Source organism: Aotus nancymaae, unplaced genomic scaffold, assembly GCF_030222135.1.
Source record: "Aotus nancymaae isolate 86718 unplaced genomic scaffold, 86718_ANA_hifiasm-v0.15.2.pri h1tg000041l, whole genome shotgun sequence".
Taxonomy (NCBI): domain Eukaryota; kingdom Metazoa; phylum Chordata; class Mammalia; order Primates; family Aotidae; genus Aotus; species Aotus nancymaae.
Genome location: NW_026988455.1, coordinates 951,278 through 979,141, shown reverse-complemented (window position 1 = coordinate 979,141; position 27,864 = coordinate 951,278). Strand labels below are relative to the sequence as shown.

General features: G+C 35.6%; 1 protein-coding gene across 11 annotated transcripts in view; it reads right to left on the bottom strand.

Moving 5' to 3' along the window:
• Positions 1-27,864, bottom strand: part of TCF12 (transcription factor 12) — a 418,189-nt gene that overhangs the window by 39,130 nt on the left and 351,195 nt on the right. For all 11 annotated transcript variants that reach the window (XM_064361328.1, XM_012442999.3, XM_021666221.2 and 8 more), the window contains 5 exons: positions 18,563-18,668; positions 17,403-17,539; positions 16,970-17,114; positions 15,752-15,816; positions 6,336-6,414 (listed from right to left, as the gene is read on the bottom strand). In XM_064361328.1, the coding sequence (XP_064217398.1) occupies positions 6,336-6,414; positions 15,752-15,816; positions 16,970-17,114; positions 17,403-17,539; positions 18,563-18,668 (532 nt within the window). The remainder of the gene's footprint in view (positions 1-6,335; positions 6,415-15,751; positions 15,817-16,969; positions 17,115-17,402; positions 17,540-18,562; positions 18,669-27,864) is intronic.

Here is a 27,864-nt window from a genome sequence, read left to right as displayed (position 1 = left end):
ATAAATATACTTTAAATACTAAAACTGTGAGAAAAAATCCATACTTCAGTTAACAATTTTTTTTTTTTACTTATAAGCAAATTATAAACAAATTATTTGGGGGATCATTAAAGGCCTCCTGCTAGACATACAAATGTAATCATAAATCAACTACAAACAAACTATGGACAATCTAAAATTGCTTCTGTTTCAAGAAGTTTGTGGGCTAATTTTATTTAACTTTATTTATTTTTTTTTTTTTGAGACACAGTTTCACTCTTGTTGCCCAGGCTGGAGTGCAGTGGCGTGATCTCGGCTCACCGCAACCTCTGCCTCCCAGGTTCAATAGATTCTCTGGTCTCAGCCTCCCGAGGAGATAGGATTACAGGCATGCCCCACTTCCCCCAGCTAATTTTTTGTATATTTAGTAGAGATGGGGATTCTCCATGTTAGTCAGGCTGAAACTCCCAATCTCAAGTGAGACTCCCTCCTTGGCCTCCCAAAGTGCCAGGATTACAGGCATAAGCCACCGTGCTCGGCCTAATTTTATAATTAAAAAGGAGAACTGATCAACCAGAAATCATGATAACTGATTATATTAAAAATGTATATAAAAACAAGCATCCAACACCTTACTGCTGATTTCAGTGCATTACTGCTATACTGCTACACTGATGCAGAATTGTGAATTTTAGGTGACCAGGTTAATCATAATCTGTTTTGAAAAACATCCTTAATTATTAAAAAAGAATTTAACTTAATGTTTATAATATTTTACTTTTCAATCACTTTGTTCTAGACCTTCCTTAATCCCCCATGATAGGAGCCTAATCATCAAATTACTTAACTTTTTGTGCAATACTAACACAAGTTTTATGTCCAAATGCCTCAGAATAGTCAGCACGCATCTGTGCTTTTGCAAAACAGGCAGTTTTTATGATTCTTCACTAGCTTAATGTTGAGGAATCAGATGTCACACTAAATTACTTGGGTAATAAATCATCTCGATAATTTCTGGTGCTATTAAAAAAAACTGTATAAAGGTCTGTCTACAATGTGTAATTCATTAAACTGGAAAAGAACATACAAACACGAACACTTATTTTGTTTTTATTACAGACTGGGCTGTTCTAGTATAACACACTTGGTTAAAGCATGCTGAAGTCAGGTCACTGACTTAACACCAGGCAATCGGACAGATAATAAAAATAAGCAGCTCAATGCTTAAATTAGCTGAAACTGAGAATTTCTCTTTCTCTCCTTTTTATTTTTTTCTGCGAATGCTCTGAAGAGTACTACAGAGTACTACAATTATTAAACTTTTATTCATTTATATTCCAGAAGGAGGTAATGAAAGGCAAAGGATGACTCTGTCTGCCTCCCAAGCTCCCTTAGTAAACCCATTCTCTTACTGCGAATGCTCATCTTTTCCTAAATAACAACTGCAGTAAACAGCCATTCCTCTCTTCTATCTTGTGGCCAGAGCATGCTGATTTTGTTCACAAGGGGTGTGGGAGGTGGGTCTATCCTTTCCTAATATGAACCAGGAGAGAGCAATTCTATTCTTAGCCCTAGGGATAAATCCAGATGCTAAGATAAACATGGTGGCATCATTTCTATTGCAAGCAACTGCATTAGGCCCAGTGTTGGCCAGTAAGAACTAAGGGGAAATCTGTTTAAGGAACTTCTGGAAAAGGATCCTTAAAATAATTTTTAAAAGACTCTTAAAAGAAAGACATGGATGCTGAACTTGCATTGGAAGAGGTGAGTCCGGTCATCTGGTCTCAAAATGGAGACAGAACTGCTGCCTGGTGGCCCCCAGCCCAACTCCAGCTGTTACCACCACCATGAAGGGGGTGGGGCTGTGGAGGACGGCCATGGTTCAAAGGAACCAGAGCATTTGAGAAAACTTTTTATTGATGGTTTGAGCTTTGGAACTACAGATGATAGTTTAAGAGACATTTTGAGAAACATTCACAGATTATGCGGTAATAAGAGACCCCAAACAAAACGTTCCAGGGTCTTTGGTTTTTTGACTTACTCTTGTATTGAAGAGGTAGACGCAGCAAGCTGTGCTACACCACACAAGGCTGATGGGTGTGTAGTGGAACCAGACAGCTGTAAGTCTGGTGCCCATCTAACAGTGAAGAAAATTTCTGTTGGTAGTATTAAAGAAGATACCGAATAATATAACTTGAGAGACTACTTTTGAAAAGAAGTTATGGAAGACAGGCAGAGTAGAAAAAGAGAGGATCTGCTTTTCTAAGTTTTGATGATCATGATACAGTTGATAAAATTGTTGTTCCGAAATACCACACTATTAATGGGCAGAATTGTGAAGTGAAAAAGGCCCTTTCTAAACAAGAGATGCAGTCTGCTGAATGACAAAGAAGTCACAGAGGTGAATCGGGCAATTTTATTGTGGAGGAAACTTTGGAGGTGGTAGAGGTCATTTTGGCCATGGTGGAAACTTTGGTGGCAGAGGTGATGGCAGCAGAGGTAGTTATGGAGGAGGCAATGGTGCACATAATGGATTTGGAGGTGATGGTGGCAACTGTGGCAGTGGTCCTGGTTATAGCAGTAGAGGGGGCTATGATGGTGATGGACCAAGGATATCGTGATGGTGGTAGAGGATATGATGGTTACAATGAAGGAGGAAATTATGGCAGTGGGAACTATGGTGGTGGTGGGAACTATAATGATTTTGGAAATTACAGTGAACAACAGCAACCACATTAGGGACCCATGAAAGGGGGCAGTTTTGGTGGAAGAAGCTCAGACATTCCCTATGATGGTCGAAGTGGTGGATATGGTAGCAGAAGGTTCTAAAAACAGCAGAAAAGGGCTACAGTTCTTAGCAAGAGAGAGGAGTAGTTGTCAGGAAAGCTGTAGGTTACTTTGAGACAGTTGTCCCAAATACATCAGAGAAACTCTAAAAATCTGCCACAGAAGGAACAATGATCCACAGTCAGAAAAGTTACCGCAGCTTTAACAGAAAACCCTGCTTGTTCAGGACTGTCATAGCCAGTTTGCAAAAAGTACAGCCACTGACTAATGCAATGCACTGTCAACTAGATGTACATTCCTGAGGTCTTTTATCTGTCGTAGCTTTGTCTTTTTCTTTTCATTACATCAGGTATATTGTCCTGTAAATTGTGGTGTGGTACCACTAGTAGAAAATTAAGGATTTTTTAATTAAAAAAAAAAAAAAGAGTCCTTTTTTTCATCTATTGGAAATGTCTGCCATGTAGTACCTTGAACTGCTATCTTGCTACTACTCTGAGGAAGAACTGCAAAGTAGAGTAGGAGCCCTAACATACAGGGCCAGGACCTTGCCACTCAAGATAATAAATCCTCTTATTGTTCAGTCTAGTTGAGACAAAGTTTCTTTTTGTTTTAGCCTAAACCATCCTAACTAATACAATATTTCATAAATTTCCTCCTAAGCACTCTCTATGTAGAAATGTATGCTCCTGACCTGAAGTTTCCAAGGAAAACATTGCAGATTTAAAGAATGATGGCCGTAGAAGCTGCTTATGTGGCTCTGCACCTGTGTATCTATCCTTAAAAGACCTGTGCTAAGTCTGATGTTTAAAAGCATAAGGAATAGGGCAAGTGTGGAGAGCATATAGTGGGTAGAATTTTTTATTCTAGATAACAGGCTACTGCCACACAAGATGCAAAACAATTTCCACATATTATATAGGAGCTTTCGTTTGCTCTATTCTTTTCCTTTTTCCTTTGACAGTGAATATTTTATCAGATACTGCTTTCCCTTCTTCTATCTCATCTTTGCCCTGCTACGAGTAGGTAGGGTGTGTGTGTGTGTGTGTGTGTGTGTGTGTACGTGTGTGTGTGCATACAGATAAGAAGCATAAAGAAGGGAGAGATGCACCTGCCTAAAATCAGTCTTTGATTTGCTGTTTCAACACAAATATGAGTATTTTTCTTTAATTATGACTGCTGAATTGAAAAAGCCTTCGTTACACAACAATTCAACAGTCCAGATTTTCATTAACAACCTGAATTAAAGAAAAAAACAGAGCATCACCCACTAAATAACAAATAAAGATGGAGGAGGAAATGTGAGATTTTAACTTGTGACCCCTATTCTTTGGAAAATGTCTAACTCTCTGATTCCGCATTTTACTGATAACCCTTCACAGATGCTGAGCTCTGCCATGGCCTGCCATCCTACTCAGTGTTAATTAAAACCAAAGGATACTTTGGCAGCTAACTTACTAGACAGACAAGAAGAGGTAGTGGGAATGCTGATATGGATACCTCAGATGAGAAGCTGAAACAAGGTGTGGCAAAAGTGACACTGATAATTTTAGTAAAACTGTGCAAAGAGGGTGAGTAGGGTTAGAGTTACATCATTCTTTCTGTAATTTCAGCTCTGCTAAACAACAAGTTTAAGTCAATGGGTCTTTCATAGTCTTGTCTATGTAGGGAACAGCTGTTTAACTTCTACTAGACAGCTGAAGCCCTGATGTCTGAGAGAGTGGCTGAACCTGCTAATAGCTGAAAGCAGCTGCCAGCAGTTCATCATCCCCACACCACAATGCTTCTTAGTAGAGCCACAAGGCTAATACACAAAGTACAGGTAATGGCCAAGGCCACAATGCAAAAAGGCTTAACAACAACAACAAAACACAAAACTGCATGGACTTAACTAACAGCCTGATAAGGAAATCAGAATTATTTCTGAGGTCAACTGTTGTTGGAGCAATATGATAACTTTACCCAGTTGCCTAACATCTTTTCTTCAAAACAACCTAATATATTTTTCCATCAACAAGGTTCTTCTCCAAACACTGCTCAGAAAAATATAGATCAAGTTTTAAAATTACATCTTAAAAGATATTAAACATTTTATATATATTATATTTATGCCTAAGAAATAAAAAATTCCCATTTACAATAACCTCAATCATGTCTCAACAAGTTTATACTGTAGGATAGTATTTAGAAATTGTATACACTAATGTGCAAAATTTAAAAAACAAATGTGGGCCTGGCGCAGTGGCTCATGCCTGTAATCCCAGCACTTTGGGAGGATGAGGCAGGAGAATCACTTGAGGTCAGGAGTTCTAGACCAGCCTGGCCAACATGGTGAACTCTGTCTCTACAAAAAAAAAAAGAAAAAAATTAACCAGCGTGGTGATGTGCACGTGTAATCCCAGCTACTCAGGAAGCTGATGCAGGAGAATCCCTTGAACCCAGCAGATGGAGGTGGCAGTAAGCCGAGATCATGCCGCTGCACTCCAGCCTGGGCAACACAGCGAGACTCCATCTCAAACAAAACAAAACAGTGAACCACTTACCTCCACTCACAATATTAATCCACCTTCTCAGACAGCTCTTTTTCTTAGCAGAAAAACTACATCATTTCCAACAATTTTTACATCTATGTGAAATAATAACTTAGTTGACCTAAAAATAAAAACAGACTATCTAGCAGAAATATCTACTCATCTTTGAATCTTACTTGTAGTACATGGCAAGTATGGAGAACAAGGAAGAAAGAAGTTACATGTACTTTTAAATAGGTTAATCTTGTTTATTTTACATGCTATCTTATAAAAACATATTTTTTTCGGTGGGTATGGTGCCTGACACCTGTAATCCCAGGATTTTTAAGGGCCAAGGTGGGAGGCTTGTTTGAGCTCAGGAGTTCAAGACCAGCCTGGGCAACACAATGAGACCCAGTCTCTACAAAAGGTAAAAAAATTGGCTTGGCGTGGTGGCATACACCTGTAGTCCCAGCTACTCAGGAGGCTGAAGTGGAAGGATCATTTGAACCCAGGAGTTGGAGGCTGCAGTGAGCTGTGATCATACCACTGCACTCCAGCCAGGGCAACAGAGTAAGACTCTTTCTCTAAAAAAAATTAAAATTTTTGATTTCATGATTTCTCCATACTTTACCTTCATTCCAATTGCTTGGTCTTATTTTTAACCTGTTGTAACTACTGCTTAGAAATAATCACAAATTACATTAAGAATCAGGGAAGATACTAATAAATAATTCAAAACAAGCAAATATTTCAATATTCTCTAAATGAATTAAAGAGGAAGGTCCTCTTTACATGCTTTCTTTTTTTTTTTTTGTTAAAGACGGGGTTTCACCATGTTGGTCAGGCTGGTCTTGAACTTCCCGACCTCAGGTGATCTGCCCACCTTAGCCTCCAAAGTGCTTGGATTACAGGCGTGAGCCACCACGCCCAGCCACATGCTTTCTTATAGTCAAAATCTAGGTAAGTTTTTCACAGATTTTTATTTGCTGAGAAATAAATGACCTAGAAATATTTCCAAGTAGCCGCACACATGTTAGAAGTAGTTAAACAGAAGCCTACCTGTGAGAGGTGAAGGTGATCCAACTGGTGTTGATGGATTTGATGGAAAACTACTGCTGGTATGGTCAGGAGAATAAATCTAACCAGAAAACAAGAAATATACATGTTTCAATATGTGACAACATCACAAACACAAATCCATTCACATGGAGTTATTTTTATAATCTAGTTGTCACCCCTAAGACTTCAGAGTGAAAAAATTTCTCATCAAGTTTTGGACTCTTTCATCATACAGAAGCCTTAGTTTAAAAAATATGATTAAAAAGTATATATGTTCTAATATGAGAGGAATAAAACAAATCATATATATTTCTTTATTATTCTAGAGGAAAATAAAGTTTTTAATTGTTACAACAGAAAAATGAGAAGTATCTACAAAGTTAACCAATCCGACAATCTTTCTAAAATATATTGTCTAAATAAGTGGTATCCTTTAAAAATAATCACCTCAGAAAACTGTTAGTACTATCTTTTGGAATGGTCTTTAAGGACAGTTTAAAAGCTGAACAAAGAAAATAATCTTTTTGATAGTTACCCCTTATTTCTCATTTAAAAGTTACTCAGTTTGAGCAACCACATTTTTTGCCAATTTTAGCTCCACTGATTCACTGTTACAAAAAAATTAAAACTTATTCTCAGAAGATACTTTGTCACCCTTGAAGAAAGTGAAAAAATCCTGACATGGTTGAAAAATTGTTTCCAAGATGATTTGTGAACTTCAAATCCCAATAGGTCTTCTTTGAAGAGGATAAATTAACGGGATGCGTAAATTTAGATATTCTAGCTTAAAGTTTTATTGCAATATATATGTATTTCATACTGCCAAAAATAAATGGTGACAGAGATTAATTCAAGTTTATCTAATTCAACAGTAAACACTTTTTTTGACGTGCAGTCTTGCTCTGTCACCCAGGCTGGAGTACAGTGGTGAGATCTCGGTTTACCGCAACCTCTGCCCCTTCAGGTTCAAGCCATTCATTCTCTTGTCTCAGCTTACTCACTAGAAGTGCGTGCCACCACACTCAGTAACTTTTTAAATTTTAGTAGGGATGGGTTTTTGCTACCTTGGCCAGGTTGCTCTTGAACTCCTTCAGGTTCAAGCCATTTATTCTCTTGTCTCAGCTTACTCACTAGAAGTGCGTGCCACCACACTCAGTAACTTTTTTAATTTTAGTAGAGATGGGTTTTTGCTACCTTGGCCAGGTTGGTCTTGAACGCCTGACCTCAGGTGATCCACCCACCTTGGCCTCCCAAAGTGCTGGGATTACCGGCCTGAGCCATGGCATCTGGTAACATTAAACACTTTAAAAGTTCCCTTAATCCAGGCATCAAGGGCCCGTCCCTAAAGGTCTCTTCCTGGACAATCCAATTCTTTTAATAGGCATAATAAATCATTTTTCTATCGTAGCATTTAACTTAGGGCAGACAAAGCAACTTATGTGGATACACTGTGGCCAAATATTTTAAAAAGGAAAACCACTTGTGAGTGTAAAAAGTCATCTGAGGCCAGGCGCGGTGGCTCACGCCTGTAATCCCAGCACTTTGGGAGGCCAAGGACAGTGAATCACCAGGTCAGGAGTTTGAGACCAGCCTGGCCAACATGGCAAAACCTCATCTCCACTAAAAATACAAATATTAGCCAGGCGTGGTGGCGCGCACCTATAGTCCCAGCTACTGGGGATGCTGAGGTGGGAGAATCACTTGAACTTGGGAGAGAGAGGTTGCAGTGAGCCGAGATTGCACCACTGCACTCCAGCCTGAGCAACAGAGTGAGACACCTTCTCAGGAGAAAAAAAAAAAAAAGAAATTTGGCCACACCTGGCCAAATTACATTTTTTAAAACAGTAACAGGCTTTCAAATTGTAAGCAGCCCAAAGTCTACCTTCCTTTGACTACAAATGGATACATCCACTTCAAATAAAATATGCCAATTTGTATAATGTTAATGAATTATAATTGTAAATGCCTTTAAACATGAACTATCTCAAACTGTCAGGATCCAGACTCTGTATATTCTATTTAGAAAGCTATTTTGGAAAAGTAAAGCTATGGAAAAAGAGTTCAAAACAATTTGGGAGGATCTAGTAACAAAGAGGTAGCGTAACATCAATATTAGGCTGGGCACAGTGGCTCACACCTGTAATCCCAGCACTTTGGGTGTCTAAGGCAAGTGGATCACCTAAGGTCAGGAGTTTGAGACCAGCTTGGGCAACATGGTGAAATCCATCTCTACTAAAAACACAAAAACTAGCTGTGGTGGTGCACGCCTGTAATCCCAGCTACGTACGGGGTCTAAGGCAGGAGAATCGCTTGAACCCAGGAGGCAGAGGTTGCAGTGAGCTGAGATTAAGCCACTGCACTCTAGCCTGGGTAACAGAGTAAGACTCCATCCCACCGCCCCCAAAAAATCAATACTGGTCTTTAAGTTGTCAAAGTTATTACCTTTTCAAACATTCATAGGACATATGGGAAAATTAGCTTAGAAAGGTACATTTTTGTTCTTAGTGGCTTTCCACACATACATTGATTTATTTCAACCACATAGGGAAGGCCACCAAACTTCAACAAAAACATGTTTCAATGTACCTTTTCCTTTTTTTTTTTCTTTTGAGACAGGATCTTGCTTTGTCACCCAGGCTGGAGTGCAGTGGTGCAATCACTGCTCACTGCATCCTCAACTTCCTGGGCTCAAGCCATCCTCCCACCTGGACTTCCCAAGAAGCTGGGACTACAAGCCCTCACCACGACACCCAACATTTTTGTATTTTTTTGTAGAGATGGGGTTCCGCTATGTTGCCCAGGCTGGTCTTGAACTCCTGGGCTCAAGCGATCTGCCTGCTTTGGCCTCCCAAAGTGCTGAGATTACAGGTGTGAGCCATTGCAACTGGCCCTCAACATAACTCTGCATCACTGTAAACTACCATTTCTTATGTTCACAATTCAAATAATTACATCGTTTATGAGCAACTGATACTCATTTTTATGAAATGTGTCTTGACTACAATACTGTTAAGGGAGGGAAAGTTTGATAACATTGATGGTGGATGGATGAGTGAAAAATCTTCAGTTCTATGCAAAGCTGTGATTATTATAAACTAGCCCAATTCATGAAACAGCATTTTCTGTCACATCCTCCTGTTTTTGTATTCTTCATCATAGTGCTTACACTGTATTTCTAATCATCTAAATTTGTTCACTTGTTACCTGTTTCTTATCCTTTCTCCTAGTAAAATGTAAGCCCCAGAAGAACAAGGACTTTGATTAATGTAGCTTCAGACTCCACAACAGTGCAGATAAATGGTGAGGGTTCAATATATAGATATACAGTTGTTGTTAAGAATGAATAGCATAATCCTTACTAGGAATTTTCATTTAAGTGATACTTTTCAGTCCTTGCATTCGATAAGGTCCTTAGGGTCCATCTCTATTTTACTCTTCCAGAGGTCTAGTTTCAGTTTTCCTTCATTTATCTGTGCTTTATCTCTTGGTAATATTATTCTGCGTCAAATATCAACTATCGCATCCAGGTGAATGACTGCTACATTAATATCTCTTCTGTCACACTGGATACTAGATTTTTCTATCTGGATATACTCTTTTTTTCATCTCAAGCTCAGTATGTCCAAACTCACATTTCATTATCACCACCCGAAGGTACCCATCCTTCCCATCTCTACTCTTCTGTCTCTTCTGCTTTGTAGCACCATACTTACGGTCACCATAACTACTCTCTCCTCTTTCCCTCTGCCACTCTACCCTTCCTTCTGCAGACACCAATACCCACAATTCTCTAATGCTTCTGGGACAGGCAAATGTCATAACCACTGCCATGACACCACTTTAAATCTTTACTCAAACATGTGGCTGGACTGCTTAAGGTTTATATTTCTAGTTACTCCTCTTTCTTTCCATCCTATACATAATTGCCTGAACTACTCTCCTCAAAAACATTTTTTTTTTTTTGAGACGGAGTCTTGCTCTGTTGCCCAGGCTGGAGTGCAGTATGATCTCAGCTTACTGCAACCTCCACCTCCCCGGTTCAGGTGATTCAACTGCTTCAGACTCCCAAGTAGCTGGGATTACAGGTGTGTGCCATCATACCCAGATCATTTTTGTATTTTTTTTTTCTTTTTTGAGATGGAGTTTGACTCCTGTTGCCCAGGCTGGAGTGCAATGGCACAATCTTGGCTCACTGCAACCTCCGCTTCCTGGGTTCAAGCGATTCTCCTGCCTCAGCCTCCCAAGTAGCTGAGATTACAGGCATGTGCCACCACGCCCAGCTAATTTTGCATTTTTAGTAGAGATGGGGTTTCTCCATGTTGGTCAGGCTGGTCTCCAACTCCTGACCTCAGGTGATCCGCCCACCTCAGCCTCCCAAAATGCTGGAATTACAGGCGTGGTGGTGCCTGGCCCTTATAATCTTCTATATACCATAGTATCCAAACAAAATATTTTGTTCATTTTCTAAACACAGCTTGTCCTCCTCTCACAGTGCTTGTTGCTTAGCCTCCCCCAGATGGAATTCTACATATCAAAGCTCAGCTCCAATGTCACTTCCCCACTGACACATTTTCACCTTCCTTATACTTTTAGAAAATAATCTGAACTTCTCTTTGGTCTTTTACTTCACACTGTTCTATGCTATCATTATTTGCATATCTGTCTTCTCTCCTTGACTATAAGCAATTTAAAGGCAGAAAATATATACTGGTCAACATGGAATCCATTATTGCATGCCAGTATCTTGTACAAGAAGGTGCCCAATATATATATTTTTAACTTGAGTGATTAAACTACAACTAAAATTTGCTATAATACTAACTGATAAAAAGCAGGACTCAATAAATGGTAGTATTTATCTTGGTATTTATGCAATGTGGGTCAGTAACAGAAATACTAAAGGCAAAAGAGCTTGTTATAAATATGATGTAATTTCAAATCAGTTTTATGGCATAAGCTTTGAGAATAATCATATGGCTAGGATTCACTATTTCTGGGAATTAGTGTTGATATACTAAGCTGTCCATATCACATGGTTAGGTGGTAGGTATGGGCTTTGGAGGGCAGAAATGGACTACCAATCTGAATTTTCCCTGAAAACTCTGTCCTTAGAGTTAAACCAATCCCTAACCAGGTCAACAACTGGTGAAAGCTCTTTTATATCAAGGAAGGAAGAGGTTATAGTTTAGCATCATCTAAGAGCACTATCTTTAAATGACTTAGTGAAATTCCCCAATTCTATATGTAAAATTGGTGTAAACTTAAAAGAAAAAAATCACTGTGTAAACAGAAGCAGCACCAAAAACATATCAAGTATAAAAATATATCATTTGTGGTATTTTTTCCAAAAGCAGCTTCTCCAATTGTATAATAAAAGCCACTTTTTCCACTCATCCATCACATTCTCTGGTTCTACTTTGCCAATTAAAGTGATGACAGAAAGAATTGTTATCAGTACTTCTCCTAAATTTACAGATAGCCCTGCAAGTTACAGGACTTTTTTTGTTTTTTAATTTACTTTTACTTTCATAAAAAGAATGTGTATGGTGGGAAAGGAGGAACAACACAACATTTGAAAAGTATAATAGGTCATTTCACTAAGCTTTATCTCTGAGTTTTTATTTTATTACCAAATCACAAACAAATCATACTTATTTTATAGAAATTGTGCTACTTTAAGTTCTAAACACAGGCTTTCTTTGGCAGAGTATTCTAAATCAGGAATATATTTCTTTTCCTACTTCTCGGCCTTAAAAGAACTCAACTGATGTTTGAAGGTAAAAATAAAAAGAAGAAAAAAGTCAGTCACTTAAAAAAATGAGGATAGGAGTGATTTAGAGTCTAGAGCCTAAACAAAGTAAGAACTCATTCTTCATGCAGTCCATGGTTCTCATACTGTTAAATGACCAATAATGAATAACTCCCAATACCTTCTGCCAGGCTTAAACGGTAATATGCCTCATTTTACTCCAACAAATGAGACTCCTCCTCCTATCAGTCATGGTCTATTCCAATCAGCAGGGTGCCAATAAGCCAGAGGCTAATGAAAAGGGCTTTAGACAAAAAAGAAACAATGGAATGCTCCCAAGCCCAACCCCAGAACTGTGAGCCCAATTTTTTAAACACTACAGTGCACATTTCAGTTAATCTTTATTATGCTAATGTTATTGAGTCTAAGGAACAAAGAAAGTTATTTCATGAATTACTTTTAAACATCAACTTCCCTGAATTTTCTCTTCTTTTGTTAAAGACTACTGACCATTTAATGATCCAGATTAAAACACACATAGACACACACATACACTCTCTCTCTCTCTCACTTTTTCCCTTGCTCTGAGGTAGAAATCAAAACATAAATTATCACAAAGAAGTCTGATATAATCAACAAAGTTAAACAGCCTTCTTGTTTGATCTCCTCTAAATTAAAGACCAAGTGTTTTGATATGGTATTAGGCACTGAAATAAACCAGATGTTTCTTCCTTTATATAACTCTCCACGGGCACAATCTTAAAGGGTTATTGTCTGGCAAATGTTCAGGGAAACACATTAGAAATGGCACGAATACCCAGATTTTCCTTTCCTTCTATCTACCCTAGTTTTTTTTTTTTTTTTTTTTTTTTAATCTAAACTAATGCATAATCCACAGGGCTTTGGGAACTTTGTGTAAATACTCTCACGTACAATTCTCTTTCTTGCTATCCTGAGATTAAGACCACAATTATCCAGGCTTAAACCTAAAATAAAGGAACCTTTGCAAATGCATTATCTGGCCTTACATGTTTAATCACACAGTATTCTGTGTGCTCTTTAATACCTAAACTGAAGAACAAAGGTTGTACTCTCTGATGTTGCTCAACATGAAAGATCTTTTAAGACATGTAACAGACAGTTGGGAAAACAGAATTATTTTTTAATGACAATAGCATAGTGTTTCCCCATCTAAAACTAGATACTATATTAAAAAGTCACATTCTAAAGAACTTAAAATTTTAAAACAGTCATAGTCACCATTTCAAAAGATCTACAATACCTGACATAAAATTCTGATACGCATGTCAAACGTAATCCTCATTAAGTTCCTTCTCCTCATCTCATCTAATCCTTCCTATCCCCAGATAATGTAATGTTTTTCTTTTTCAGTACATTTTAAGTGCACTAAACACATATTAAAGTGAATCTGAGTCTGTAAGGAAAGTTAGAAAAAGAATGTATTTGGGAAGGTGTCCGGCTGGGAAGTGGGGAAGCAGATGGATAGAAGGAAAGGATCTGAAATGTGCAGACTATGGCATGCAGTGACGGAGCAGATGGAATGCATCACCGTCAGCTATGACAGAAATGATTTATGGAATGACCTGGCTGCTCCTGCGCAGTAACAACACAGGATGACAGAGCTGAGTTTCCATGACAACCAAAGCCCACCCACTAACTAGATTAAACATTTCTTCACTGGATTCCACTCACAGTGAATTTGAGTATTCTTTTCCAAATGCCATTTTGGGTTGGCTAGTATGCTGTTCATATTATGGGAAGATACTCAAGGATGTGAATGAAGGGCCAACAAAATGAGCTTGAAGGGCCACAGAGAACATCACAAATTCTTGCCTGCCTATATGCCAAGGTTCCCTGATAGAAATTTTTCTTTAATAAAATAAACAAATGACCTTTAAGAAAAAAGTCCCCCAAATCGAGGTTATATTTTTAAAAATTATCTAGCACTGAAAGTTCAAATGTTATTTGTCTTCTTACATGTGAAATATCTGTTACTGGATTCTTCCAGAATCAGGAGAAGGAATATGGCAAGCTAATCAGATTGCCATATTAACTTCTCAGATTAAATACAGAATAAAATTGCCTGAGGACTTCTCAGATTTAGTATAGAATAAAATTTTCTTCCTATATAGGTCATTTTAATCAGGTGGCAGTAAGTCCAGAAAAGGGTGAGGCATTTTTCTTTCATTCTCATCAATACCCTGTAAGACAGTTACCATTAGCACTGCACTTTCTGGATGTATGGAACAGTGGTTAAGAACAGAGTCTGAAGCTGGTCTCATCAGGGTTCTAACATATATGGGCTTTATCCATGCTAGCTCATGATCCCCCTAGGGCAAGCTGCTTAATCTTTCAGAGCTCAAGTTACTTAACCTTTTAAACCTTAGTTCCTCATCTGTAATATGGGGATAACAATGCCAACCTTACAGGGCTTTCTTGAGGGTTAAATAAAACAGGGCATGTAAATGCTTAGTATAGGGCCTAGTACCTAGTAAGCACTCAAATTATAGCTGATAAATTGTGTGGGTTTTGTTATTATCATTACCATTATTATATGATCCAAGACGGAATTGAACAAACATTCACTAAGCTCCATTTTGTGTGGGACTCTACTATGTAGCAGATGAGTGTGACTTGGCTTCATTTTCCAAGAAGCTAGTACTCAGCTGTAGAGAAAAGTTCATTTACTTAAACAATATACAAAGAGGTTTATCTCCTTAAATGTTCAACAGTTGCTTCCTACCACTCAGGTATTAAAGTGTTCTACATTCTCCACGAATGGCAACAAATGTATATGACAGTTAATTGCACTTCAGAGAAAATAAAAGACAATTCTGTGGGAATTCTAAGAAGCATATTGCTTAGAAAAAAAGAAAGAAAAAAATCATCTAAAGTAAAATTTTAGGAAGTGCAAAGCACAAGTGCTTCTTTTTGATAATTAGATTTGAAATCGTTACAAAAGTTCTACAGATTTACTGATAAATGCTCTCCCTTCTAGCTTTAGCATTCCCAAAGAAGAGCTTTTAATCTTAATGTCTTAAGAATCAGATACTAAAACATAATCATTGCTTTGATATTAATGTCCTGATGTGATGTATGTAAACTAATTGCTCAAGAAAATACTATCAGATTCCTTCAAATCAGTTTTACTCATTTTAGCATGAATTCTTCAATGAATGTGGCTTTTTTGGAAAGAAGGCTCTCATTTCCTATCCCTTGAGTAAATCAGGTGCAAGTGACTTTAAAAAAAAAACCACATAGTACATAAAATGCTTTTGATCTTGGAAAACCTTCTCATAAAGGCATTTCATCCTCTGGATCAGAATACTGAGTTATCTTTTGTGGTTCCACTTGACTTACTTTAATGGGTCACTTACTAAGTATGTATTTAGAAGAAACGGATTTAATCATTAATCTTAGCAGTTTGTGCTTTAGATGGCTTCTTTTTCATCTTATCAGCATTTGCTATACCATAGGCACAGCATTTAAGGACAAGTATCAGTACAAACAGAGAATAACTCTAAATGTGTAATGAAATTGATCTTGTTACATCTACACTCTTTAGACAATTATCACCTACAAAATCTAATCACTGTATTCAGCAGTGTAAAATTAATTCAGCAGAACGTGCAAAATCAATACTCACAGATGCCAAAGCCTTTCCAAGTGCATCTCCTGTCTGTGAGCTTCCAGCAGCATTCCCTCTGGTTCCTAGATATTTTATAGAGAAAGAAATTAAGAATGTTAGCAGCAAGAATGCTATTTTAGCACTCTGCCATTATTTTAAGGGTGTTCTCTATTGTCATCTCATATCTGTTACAATAAACTAGGAAATACTCTGCATGTGTTGTACTTTTTAATAATAAACTAAAAATGAGTTTCTTACCAGTTTCCATATTGATGAAAATAAAAAAGCTTCTTGTCTTCCTGACTTTCATTTTTAAATTCAACACAAAAAATATATTGAAAGAGGGGGCCAAGCCAGGTGTGGTGGCTCATGCCTGTAATCCCAGCTCTTCGGGAGGCTGAGGCAGGTAGATCACTGGAGTCTAGGAGTTCAAGACTAGCCTGAGAAACATGGAGAAACTCCCATCTCTGCTAAAAATGGAAAATCAGCCAGGCATGGTGATGTGTACCTGTAGTCCCAGCTACTTGGGAAGCTGAAGTTGGGGGATGACCTGAGCTTGGAGGTGGAGGTTGCAGCCACAGAGAGAGAGCTGAGACAGAGAGAAAGAGAGAGACAGCAGAAAGAGAGAGCAAGAGAGAAAGAAAAAGAAAGAAGAGAGAAAGAAAAAGAAAAGAGAGAAAGAAAAAGAAAGAGAGAGAAAGAAAAAGGAAGGAAGGAAGGAAGGGAGTGAGGGAGGGAGAGAAGGAAGGAAGGAGGGAGGGAGGGAAGGAGGAAAGGAGGGAGGGAAAGAAGGAAGGAAGGAAGGAAGGAAGGAAGGAAGGAAGGAAGAAAACAAACAAGAGCCACATGTGTGTGGTAGGTCATGTCTATAATGCTAGCATTTTGGGAGGCTGAGGTGGAAAGATCATTTGAGGCCAGGAGTTTGAGAACACCCCTGGCCACATAATGAGACCCTGTCTCAACAAAAAGTAAAAAAAATTAGCTGAGTATGGTGGTACATGCCTGTAGTCCCAGCTACTGGGGAGGCAGAGGAAGGAGGATCACCTCAACCTTGGAGGTTGAGGAGGCAGTAAACCATGATTGTACCACTGCATTCTAGCCCACTGACAAAAGACTCTTTCTCAACAAAACAAAACAAAACCCCAAATATATATATATATAAAGATACAGGGGGCGGGGGTCACTGAAAATCCCCAAACTAGGTTTTAGGAAGTTTTGCCAACTCAAAAAGCTCACCTAAAATGCTATCTGATCCATTGATGGGAGGAGTGTGTGAGGCAGCAACGTAAGGTGAACTGCTGGTACTGCTACGATGAAAGCTGGACATTGGTGGGAGACTCGTGTTTATGTCTGTTGGTGAAACTGAGTGTGGAGGATAACTCTAGATAGGGAGGGGAAAGAGATATGATCTATTAAATATATTTTCTGAATAATATGTACATATAATGGACAACTATGATAACAGGTCAAAAAGAGCATTTACAAGTTAGCAGCTAAAGAGAGCTACTATTGTCATTTACTTTTTTAAAAGGCATGGTAAATGCAGTAAGCCTTGAAGCACTTCAAATTTCAGAAGTTTTGGCAGAATCAGATTTTACACTTGTAATCCAAAACGAAACAAAAGTGAGGACAAAGTGTTGCTGTACCCTAGTCATGTGTTATAGCCTACCAAGCGGTCATGTGAATGAAGGCTGCCATAACTACTTTGAGACATGTGGGAAGTGGAGGTCCCCAGAATTCCACCAAAACCAGGCTGGCTCATCCCATTTGATGAACTCCAAAGGTCAGAAGAATTGTGGGTCCCATCTAAGACAAAAAGAGAAATATAAAATTTTCCTTAGCTAAATTTTTTCTTGTATTTCGATGATGCTTACAAAAATTCAAGGGGTACCCTCCAGATATTTTTCCTCCCTTTTCCAACCTAGTCTTCTACCCAGTTTTCTTCCCTCTAAACAGTAAAATTACCATTTAAAAGGAAGAAATAAACGTTTTAGTTAGAAAAACGTGTTCTGAGTTGTAATAGGCAGGCCATTATAAAAATCTTCAGAAGATCTAAATTCTTATCAAGAAAGATAATAAAAATTCCAAATTTTGGGATAGGCTAGATTTATTTTTAGTTAAATGGTATAACAGAAAGTTATGAATCCATAACATGCAATGTGCATTATACCAAACACTTTGAAATCATGGAATTAAAGTTTCTCTAATAGTAAAACTAAGTAATTGATAACTACCATATCATAGTTAGCTTTCAAATGAAATGTGTCAGCAATGACTTCACTCAACAATATAAAGTCAAGGAACCATTTATGTAATAATTTATTGCTCCCATATATTTGCTTCCCATAGTCCAAAACCACAGGAAACCAAATAAAGATGATTTGCTAGACATGAATTTAAAAACTGCAACATTTTTTCTCTTGACAAGTCTTACTCTGTTCTGTGATATTCACCCTTTTTTTATATTTGTAATTCTAGGTATGATACGAACCCATAAATTAAACAAGAAACTAGAGTTGACAGCTTTCATACATTTAAATTCTAAAATGAACAAGAACAGTTCTATTCTTTTTTTTAACTTAAGACCTTATAAACTCAATTATTACTGGACCAGCACTCCAAAGGTTTGCCAGATAATTCAATTAAATTGCAGTCAGCAATAAACAGCACTGGAAAATTATAAAGCTAAATTTTAATTTACTTTAGCCAAAAAAATTACCTAAATAGGCCTGAATTTCTCTATAGGTATTCTCTTTCTTAATACTTTAAAATACTGGCTGATACATAGATGACTGCAGTAGTATTTGGCAACCGTTTGGTAGTACTTACCTTGCATAAAGAAAGTGCTAGCAAACATACTGGTTGGTGGCTTAGGAGATGGATAACTAGGAGATTCACGGTTGAAATCATCTGAATTTGGGGATGGTGCATATACCTTAAAATTAAACAGTAAATTTAATTAAAATGTAAATGACTATCATATTTTACTTATGTAAAATGAGTTATATATGCTATAAGGGGCTTACAAAGGCCTATTTAATTTTTATGAAGGGCTACCACAAATGAAAAGAATATTGCCTAAATCCAAATAATATCAAACTTAAATACCATCCATGTTTTTTTTTTTTTTTGAGCTGGTTATTAGAGAAAAATACTACTCCAAATATCTCTGTAATGCATCTTGGTACGACAGTTACACCAAGTGACTGAATAAGTGTTAACTTGGCTTACCAAACACAAACCTCACATAGGCTCATGATTCAAAATCTGATGGACCAAACAAATGTTCTTTGAATACAGCATGAAATAAAATTTGGGTTCATAAATTCATTCTTTTCAGTTATAAGATTCATCAAATAAAATCAAAATGAGATTGATTAAATGTTGGTATCTTAGTTACAATTAAAAAGTAACTATCAAAGGCATGACACAATTGTTCAGGAACTTCCTTAACTTGGTAGAGTTAGCAAATAAATTAAAAAAACATTTCAAGTACACTTTCAAGTCTGGCAAAGCTTTAAAAAAATCTCATTTAATTTGGTAGAGCAGTATTAATTTCCTTTGATAAACCCTTGCTTTAGATAAGCAAACTAGAAACATTTTGAATTAGCAAATGGCTAACATACGCATTTCTCTGGAAAACTAAATAGGTAGCGAAATAACCTTAATGATCAAAATGTGATCTATTACAACAGTCTCATAACTACTGAAACAAAGGTGGAAAACAAATAATATTTAAAGTGATATACAGTCTATAAAGGTAAACCAGGAGTCAGGAAGAAGGGAAAGGTAAGCTATTGTGAGCAGTGCAAACTATTTATTTTGTTTTAGTTTGAAATGATACATCCATTAAATTCACCAAAATGAAAATTTTAAGTGTTGACTGAAAGACACTAACATTAAAATTATGGAAGCATGTATTTTAAAAATCATGTATTTGTTTACATAAGCATAGAAAACTTGTAGAATTACACACAAGAAACCTAACAACGGTTACATCTTTGGATTTCGAATTGGGAAGGAGGACTTTTATGTTCTTCTACATAATTTGATATTTTACCTCAAGCATATATTTCTATATACTAATAGAAAAAGAGTTAAGGAAGCACACCAAGATAAAAATAGGATCTCAATTTTTTATTTACATAAACTGACAATTATATTAATTTATTCTTTCTTGGAGGTATTAATTGTAAAGACCCCTTGCAAATTACCCTAACTTTCCCAAAACTCAACTCCCTCTTTTGTAAAATGGTGTTAACACAACCTGCATGAGGAGACTGATGAGCAGATCAGATGAGATTATATATAAAATGTTTAGTACAGTGCCTTGTACAAAGTATGCAGGCAATACATATTAGCTAATAGAATCATTTTTCATTCTAATAGGAGCAGTTATGTTGCTAAATATTACCTGTTCAATACTCAAATTCTGTTCCTTACAGTTTTTGTCTGACATGAGCGTAGTTATATATACAGCTTATCCTAAATAAAAGGTTGCAAAGTCAATTTTTACTCCTCTTGCTAGTCCCGATAATACTATCACAGGTGATTTTTTTTCTTAATGGATTGCCATTCAGGTTTGTTTCCTACTTTTCACATCCCAGAGATAAAAAGACACATCTATGGTACCTGAGACATCTCGGACAAAATACAGTATATTCTTAAGAATGATCTAGAAGCATCCTCTAGTTTGAGGAACATGGCAGATAAAATAGTTGGGTCATTATACATACTAAACATACTTTTCTGGTTTAAAGCTATTTCACAAATTATTGTGTTGAAATAAAATAATTGAGTATATACAAATGTGTCTGCAACGTATTGTACAGGCTGATAGGCAGATAAAGTTTTCAGGAAAGGAACTTTGGACTATTTTCTTTTAATCAAGTTTCATCTTCTAAACTTAGCCCTAGCTAGAAGTCCTCTGTCCCCTTTCTATATACATTTCTTCAAGCTAAGCTAAAACCACGAACAACAAAAAAACAGAATTAATCCATAGATCTGGGCAGAAAATACAAAGAGAATCAAATTTGGAAGACAGCATCCGAACATAGGCTTTTTATCACAAATGTGCACTTACTATACACATCATCCTTGATATATAAGTATGAAACATAAAACAATCTAATTCTATCCAGGTTATAGACTGAAACAGTATATAAGAATCTCATACTTGATAATTATGAAAAAGCTCCAATTCTGATAGGTTATTTCACACACAAAAAAGCACATAATTCATCAGTTTAAATTTCTACATAATTTGTCAATTTGTATTTCTTTATCCTTATTCCCATTCAATTCACTGTATTTCACAAATTAATATACTCACACTTTTAAATTTTGAAAATGATTACCATTACAAAATGAAGTAAAAGAATGAACTTTACTGATTTACAAATTGCTGTCAAATAAAAAAAATATGCTGATCAGATAATGGTTTATTGATGGCTGTCATGGAAAACAAGAAAACTAAGATAAACCACACAAAGCAGAGAAGGGGACTTGCCTTCCCTTATTCAAACATTTTGAAGCTGTATGGAGAAAATGGCACATTTTAGAGGTAAAGTTTGATTTGAATGCTAGTCCTTTCAAACAGACTTTGAAAACAATGGACTTTTAAAGAACAGACCTTATAAATGAAAATGTCAAAAAAACTTCTACCATATTATTTTTGTACTAACACAAGTTCAAAATTTTTATCATAAGAATGTTTTGAAATATGTGACTTTCAAATAGGTACATTTACCAGCATTTCTAACACAGGCTAAATAACTTTACTTTTGGTATCTTAACTATAGCTTGCAAAAACACAGATGCAATGTTATGAAGCAGCAGTTGTGCCAGTCTCGATTTTTCAGATCAAAGACTTCTTGCGGCAAGGCACAACTGATGTGGTCTCAAAGACTTTATTAACTCCAGATGTAGGGAAATAGTCACCCAATTCCACAAAAAGAGCAAGTCTCTCTTAGTTACAATCAGTACTGGCTACAAATTAAAACCAGACTGCTTATGTCATCTGATCACCTGAACATAGATGCCAGTTTTTTCTCCCTAGTTAATGATCTAATCATTCGTTTAAATCTGAAGGATGATTTTGTACCATGACAATCAATCTTAAAATTAAGAGAAAGGAATAGGTATGCTTTAAGATTATTAAAATCTACCAGGAGTCAAACTGTTTGAAAGAGAATAGAAAAAGGGTAAAATTAAGTAATTTAAGATGTTCTATTAAAATGTGGTAGACATTTTCTTTAGAGTTCTATCCTCCTTTTCAGAATGCCAAGCTCACAGTAGCTCTCATGGGACTAACTCGTTTCCCAAGCACTGGGTTCCCCTCTAAGAATGGCACTAAGAGAAATTTTGAATGTGGGGTGAATAGACAGTTCTAACCTGAAAGAATAGAATTGAAAATCTAAGATACCTCCCTTTCATTATTAAGTCTGTTGAAAAGAACAAACCCACATTAATAATATCTTGAATGTCCTCATCATACTCACTAAAGCAGTTTTTAAAAAGGGATAGCATACTTTAGGGATAAATCTTTACAGTTACTATTTACAGTGATTACACAATTATCCTTGATATGTTTTAGCTCATACAACTAATTTGAGTCAAACTGGCATAGATAGATCCCTTTTTTCCTGCTCAGATGATTCGGTTTAGTCATATGGATAACCCCAAACCCAGAGCATATACTCTGTTTAGCTCTAGAGGCTGGAGCTGTGGACTGTGCTCCTGATTTCAGTACGTCTTTCCTGTAATTAATATTAGAAACATTGCTGTGAGGCAGGGAGGCGTAATGACTTTCTGATAGTTATTGAGAAAAAATGCAAAGAAGCAGAGGTTTTTGCTAAAGAAGATAGTTTGTCTTTTTTAGACAGAGTTAAAGTGACTATCCATACTTAAAAAAATAGATCCACAGCCTGTATGGTGGCTGATATTTTTTAAGGTCCAAAATGATGAAGAGATGGGAATTTTTAGTATGTGAGAATAGCTATATATCCTAACCGAGATATCCTTTCACAGAAAATGAGAAGAATGCTTTATATGAGTACTGTACAACAGAGGTTTCTGTGATGACGGAAATGTTATGTATCTATGCTGTGCAATACAGTAGCTATTAATCACATGACTACTGAACACTTAAAATGTGAACAGTGCAATTGAGAAACTTAATTTTAAATTTTAATTAATTTAAATACCATTTGTGGCTACTGGCTACTATACAAGGCAGATTTCGATCCTTCTTACCCAGCAGTTTAAGACTGCATAAATTATTTTGAAATATATTCAATATATTCTAGATTTCTTATAAGCTCCAAGGCCTATGAAAACCAAAGTCAGTTCTAAAACATTTTGACAACACCTTCACCTATTTTGGAATAAGAAAGTATGGAGAAGGTTATCTACTTTTCTGAACCTGGTCCAACACAGAACTAATTACAAAGATTTCATTATGTTTGGGCTTCTATTAGATCTTTTGTCAAGATGGTTTGAATAGCAGTTCTCTTTAAGTTCCAGTATGTTCAGTATCATTAAACACTAACACATGCTAATGTGGGCCTCAAATATGTGAAAGGTCTATGCCAATTACAGAAATTATATTCACACTAATTTACATCAATTTACCAAAATAACAAAACATAACAAAATTATTTGCCTAACTTACCCTGACATCATAATTTTAAAACAAAAATATGATATATTCAGGAACATCCACTTACTTTACCTGGTATCTTATATAATTATATTTAGTATTAAACAATAAAAACTTTACAAGATCTAGCTAAGCACCTAAAACTTGAAAAAAAAAAAAAAAAAAAAAAAACGGGGGGTCTAGGTCAATGAAACATTAATAAAAGAATATCCCAATCCATGTCAAACCCTATATTAAGAAACTGCAATTAAGACTCTAGGCCTATAATTTTAAGAACATGTACATTTAAGAGTAAGTACTCAAAAAACTAGGAAATTATAAGATTTTTAGTGTTTAAATTATTAATTTAATTTAAACTGAATAATCTACGCAAGTTCTACACAGTAATATATATAATCAACTTCTCTTTCTCAATTTTGTGGGATAAGAATTTAGTAAAAAGAGGCTGTCTTCAAAAGAGTAAATAAAATGTTGCTTTAATAACTATACCCATTTGTATAAGACTGCTAGGAAGATATCAGAGGAAATTAAAGACATTTGCTAAAAATCATTTCCTACATACTTTTCTGATCATTTGGCTCTGTTACTCTGTATGAATACTGATCTCATATATATCCTCAGATAAAAAGCATATATCTTTAATCTAAATGACAACATTTAAACATTTCTGAAACTTAGGCCTTCTCACTTTCCTTGTTCCTTTTCGAATCAAAATTTAAACAATGTACTCCCGAAGAAAACCTAAGTATCTAGGTAAATATTAAAATGACAGTCTAATTTACTAATTCCCTAATATTGAAGAATATTTCAACAAATGACAGATTTGATAAATATTTTCATATTACACAAAACGGCAAATTCTGCCATAAAATCCAATCTGCTACTAGAGTTTTTAATGGTAATTTCAAGCCTGAGGGAAAATATTTAGATAGTTCCAGTAAACATACCACAAGAAGTGAAACCACAGGTATTATAAGGCAAAATATCTGAGTACAAAGACTGACTCAGGCACATACAAGCCATCTCTACAGAAGATTCTTTTTACCTAATTAGCCTGTTAAAAAACAACTTGAAATTCTGTAAAAGGGATAAATATGTATTTATGTTTTCAACAGTTTCCTAATAAAAGGACCAATATCTCTTTCCAAAAATTTCTAGGGAAAATATAATGAAATTCCTTTTCTAACAACAATAAGAAAAACGAAATCTAGCTTTCAGTACAAAGCATTTTAAAATCAATTGCTACTCCTGCTGTGTAACAAACAGTGGAATATTACTGGTTTTCAACTATGAGAAAAATTCCTTCTTAGGTAAAATGAGCACATTTAAATTAATCTTAAATTAACATTACTGGGCATATCACTGGTTTTCTAGGCAAATCAAGCACATTTTAGTTAATCTTAAAATAACATTACTGGACATATTACTGATATTCCATAGTAAGTGCTATCATTTTTCTAATAATCTCAATGTTTTTCTTGAATTATGGAATTTCTAAGGGACAGAGTTTGAAAACTTGCTAGGATAATATACTGAACAAATCAATGACTGACATGTTACCTACCTGCATTTAAAACAAAATTTAGATTCAACAATATTGCACCTGATCCCCTCTGATACAACAAGTAGAAAGGGACATAAATTTCTCTCAAAAACATTTACAAAGTTGACCAGTGACAACATACCCTCTTTATGTAAAACTGTAGCAAGAGCTAGTTTTAACTCATTAGTAATTGTACTCACTTGAATCAAGAGAAGAAAACCTTCTCGGGCTCATACACTATAGTCTCAGATATTTTTGTAAAGGGGAAAAATGTGAAGTAGGTTTATGCGAAGTCCTTGTCATTCACTGACTTTAGCATTCTATATTAAGAGATTTTAAAAATGACTTCATATTTTCCTTATTATAAAAATGTTAGATTTAACTCTATTGGGCCCATGTACAGTCTGGAAATTTGAATTAATTTAATTGTATTTTCTTCTCATGTTAACTAGTAATAAATACCCCAAAAGAACAGAAATGCAGCTGTATAAAGTCACATTGGTTTCTGCACTTTTATTAACTGAAAATGTTTATTTTAAAAATAAGTCTTCTAAGTATTTACAATGTAATTTTACTTACTTGCTACTCTGATTCTTATTAAAAAAAATTCATTGGTAGGCAGGTGCCAAACCCATAGGTAAACCAATTTTCAGTATAATTCTATTAGAAAAGGAGACTTGCTGAAATATATCTGAAAGTTTAAATTTTAAATTCTTAAAAAACTGATAAAAATTTTCTTGACTAGCCACATCAATTAATATTCATGAAATTGTTACTCTAATCATACATGCAAAAAGATTTGTAAGAATGGTCTATTATTTTTCCCTGTTACATTTTCTTTCCAATGTAGTCTGTGTGTGTGTGTGTGTGTGTGTGTGTGTGTATGTGTGTATATATATATTTACATATCCAAATACACATTGGATCCAGTGTAGTATATTTTAATGCAAATGGGTAATTAAGATAAATTCACTTTGGCCCTTCGCTATGGAGACTAATTTACATGTCTTTGGACGATATAAAGGAGAAAATCTGCTTTTGGAAGATAAACCTGGGTTCCAATTTTGATCTCAGAACTTACAAACTAGGTGAGGTTGAACCTCATTTTCCTTATTTAAAAAATGAGCTAGTAACAGCTAAATGACAGAGTGGTTGTGAAAAACGAGATAAATAAAGGTCCCAGCACAGTTCCTGGCACAGAACAGCCCTTAGAGTCACGTTAATTTCTTTCTATTTTTTCCAGATTCCATTCAAAGAATCTTAATATTCAAAATGCGTTTCTAGTTTGAGTTTTAAAACTTGGATTTCTGTATTGTTTTTAAAAGATTAAAATAATTTCTGCATACAATGAAAAGGCCATCATGTCTGTTTGTATGACAATTTTTATACCTGAAATACTCTGTAGCGTCTTTAGTCCAAAACCAGTAAAAATGGAGGCTAAGCAGAAAAATGGAGGAAGGAACTCCACAGTCTTAAAGGTAAAAAAGACACGGTAATCCTTTTTGCCCCAAAACTTTTCTTTCCTTTGCTCTCAAGACTTTTCTGACTTTCTGCGTACAGAACAAAATTTATTTAAATCAATGAGAAAACTGAATGCAGGCAGAGTTCTTTATAAAGAAGGAATCTCAGAAATCCATTATTCTCTCCTATTTTTTAAATCAAAAAACAGTATAAGGTGCAAAATAGTTTTTAATTACCTTACAACATGATACAGAATACAGCTACACAAAAATTACATATAATACAAAACAACCTCTTCTTTTTTTAAGCAGTAGGAAAAATAGCATTCACATTTTTGGCTTTTCTTTTCTACACCTATATGCCCAAGTCTGTTAAATAACTGACAATATAATACTGGCCATATAATTTTAGGTAATACAATATTAAAAAAGTTATTTGGTCTTTTCCTAGAGTTTGTTGAGTTTTATTAAAAGATTCGAAATACCCTTAAACATATGGAATCAACTTGAAAACTAAAAAATAAAAACTGGAAAAAAGGGAAAGAAAGCTTTCTGTTTAAGACCAGGACCACTTAGGGTTTGTCATTCTCTCATAAAACCTGTAATGAGATGTTAAAAATGAATCAATGTGCCCTATTAGCATTCTGAAATATTAATTTGTTCTATCATTTTTAAATAAATCTATAAAATGAGATTAAAGAGTTTAAATTTAACCTGTTCACCACAAAAAGTATATTAAAATTCCATAACTTAAGTGAAGAAGTTTATTTCACTTAGAGTCTAAAAATGTTAATGCAAGTGCTAGCTTTACTTTGACGCAATGACAGGTAGATATTTCCCAATATACACTAAAATGATACATTTATATAATCTTGGATTTTCTTATTGAAGAAAACAGAAGTCATCACAAAATAATAATGTTGCTAATGATTTCTAATTACTAGTGAATAATTTTAAAAACTAGAGGTGGGTAAAAATAAAAATCATACAAGTCCAGGGTCTTAGGATTTGGAGGACTTAAGACAACATATCATCTCTTCATATATTTTTCCAGAATGTAAAAGTCACCTTTGACCTGTATTAGCCACAGGCTATCAATTTTTCTAGGCTACACTTCTCTGCTGTATCAGCTATGCCATCCACCATAAGACTGGAAATACCACTATTAAAGCTCCCCCCATCCCCCTCCCAATGTAGAACAAAGAGAAATGTAATAATCTGTGCTTTCGAAAGAATAAAATCTAAACGCACTTCGAGTTATTCTGCTTCAGGGTCCTACACAATTAATTTTACTGAACTTATACATGCACACCCCCATCCACATACCATCTTCAGACTGTTTTACTTAAAATCAGACACAAAAGAAAATTATTTTCACATTTGAAAGACAGCAGGCAAGAAAATTATATAAAGATTAAATAATTTCACTCATCCATCTAAATCTACCTCTCACATTATCCAAAGCTCT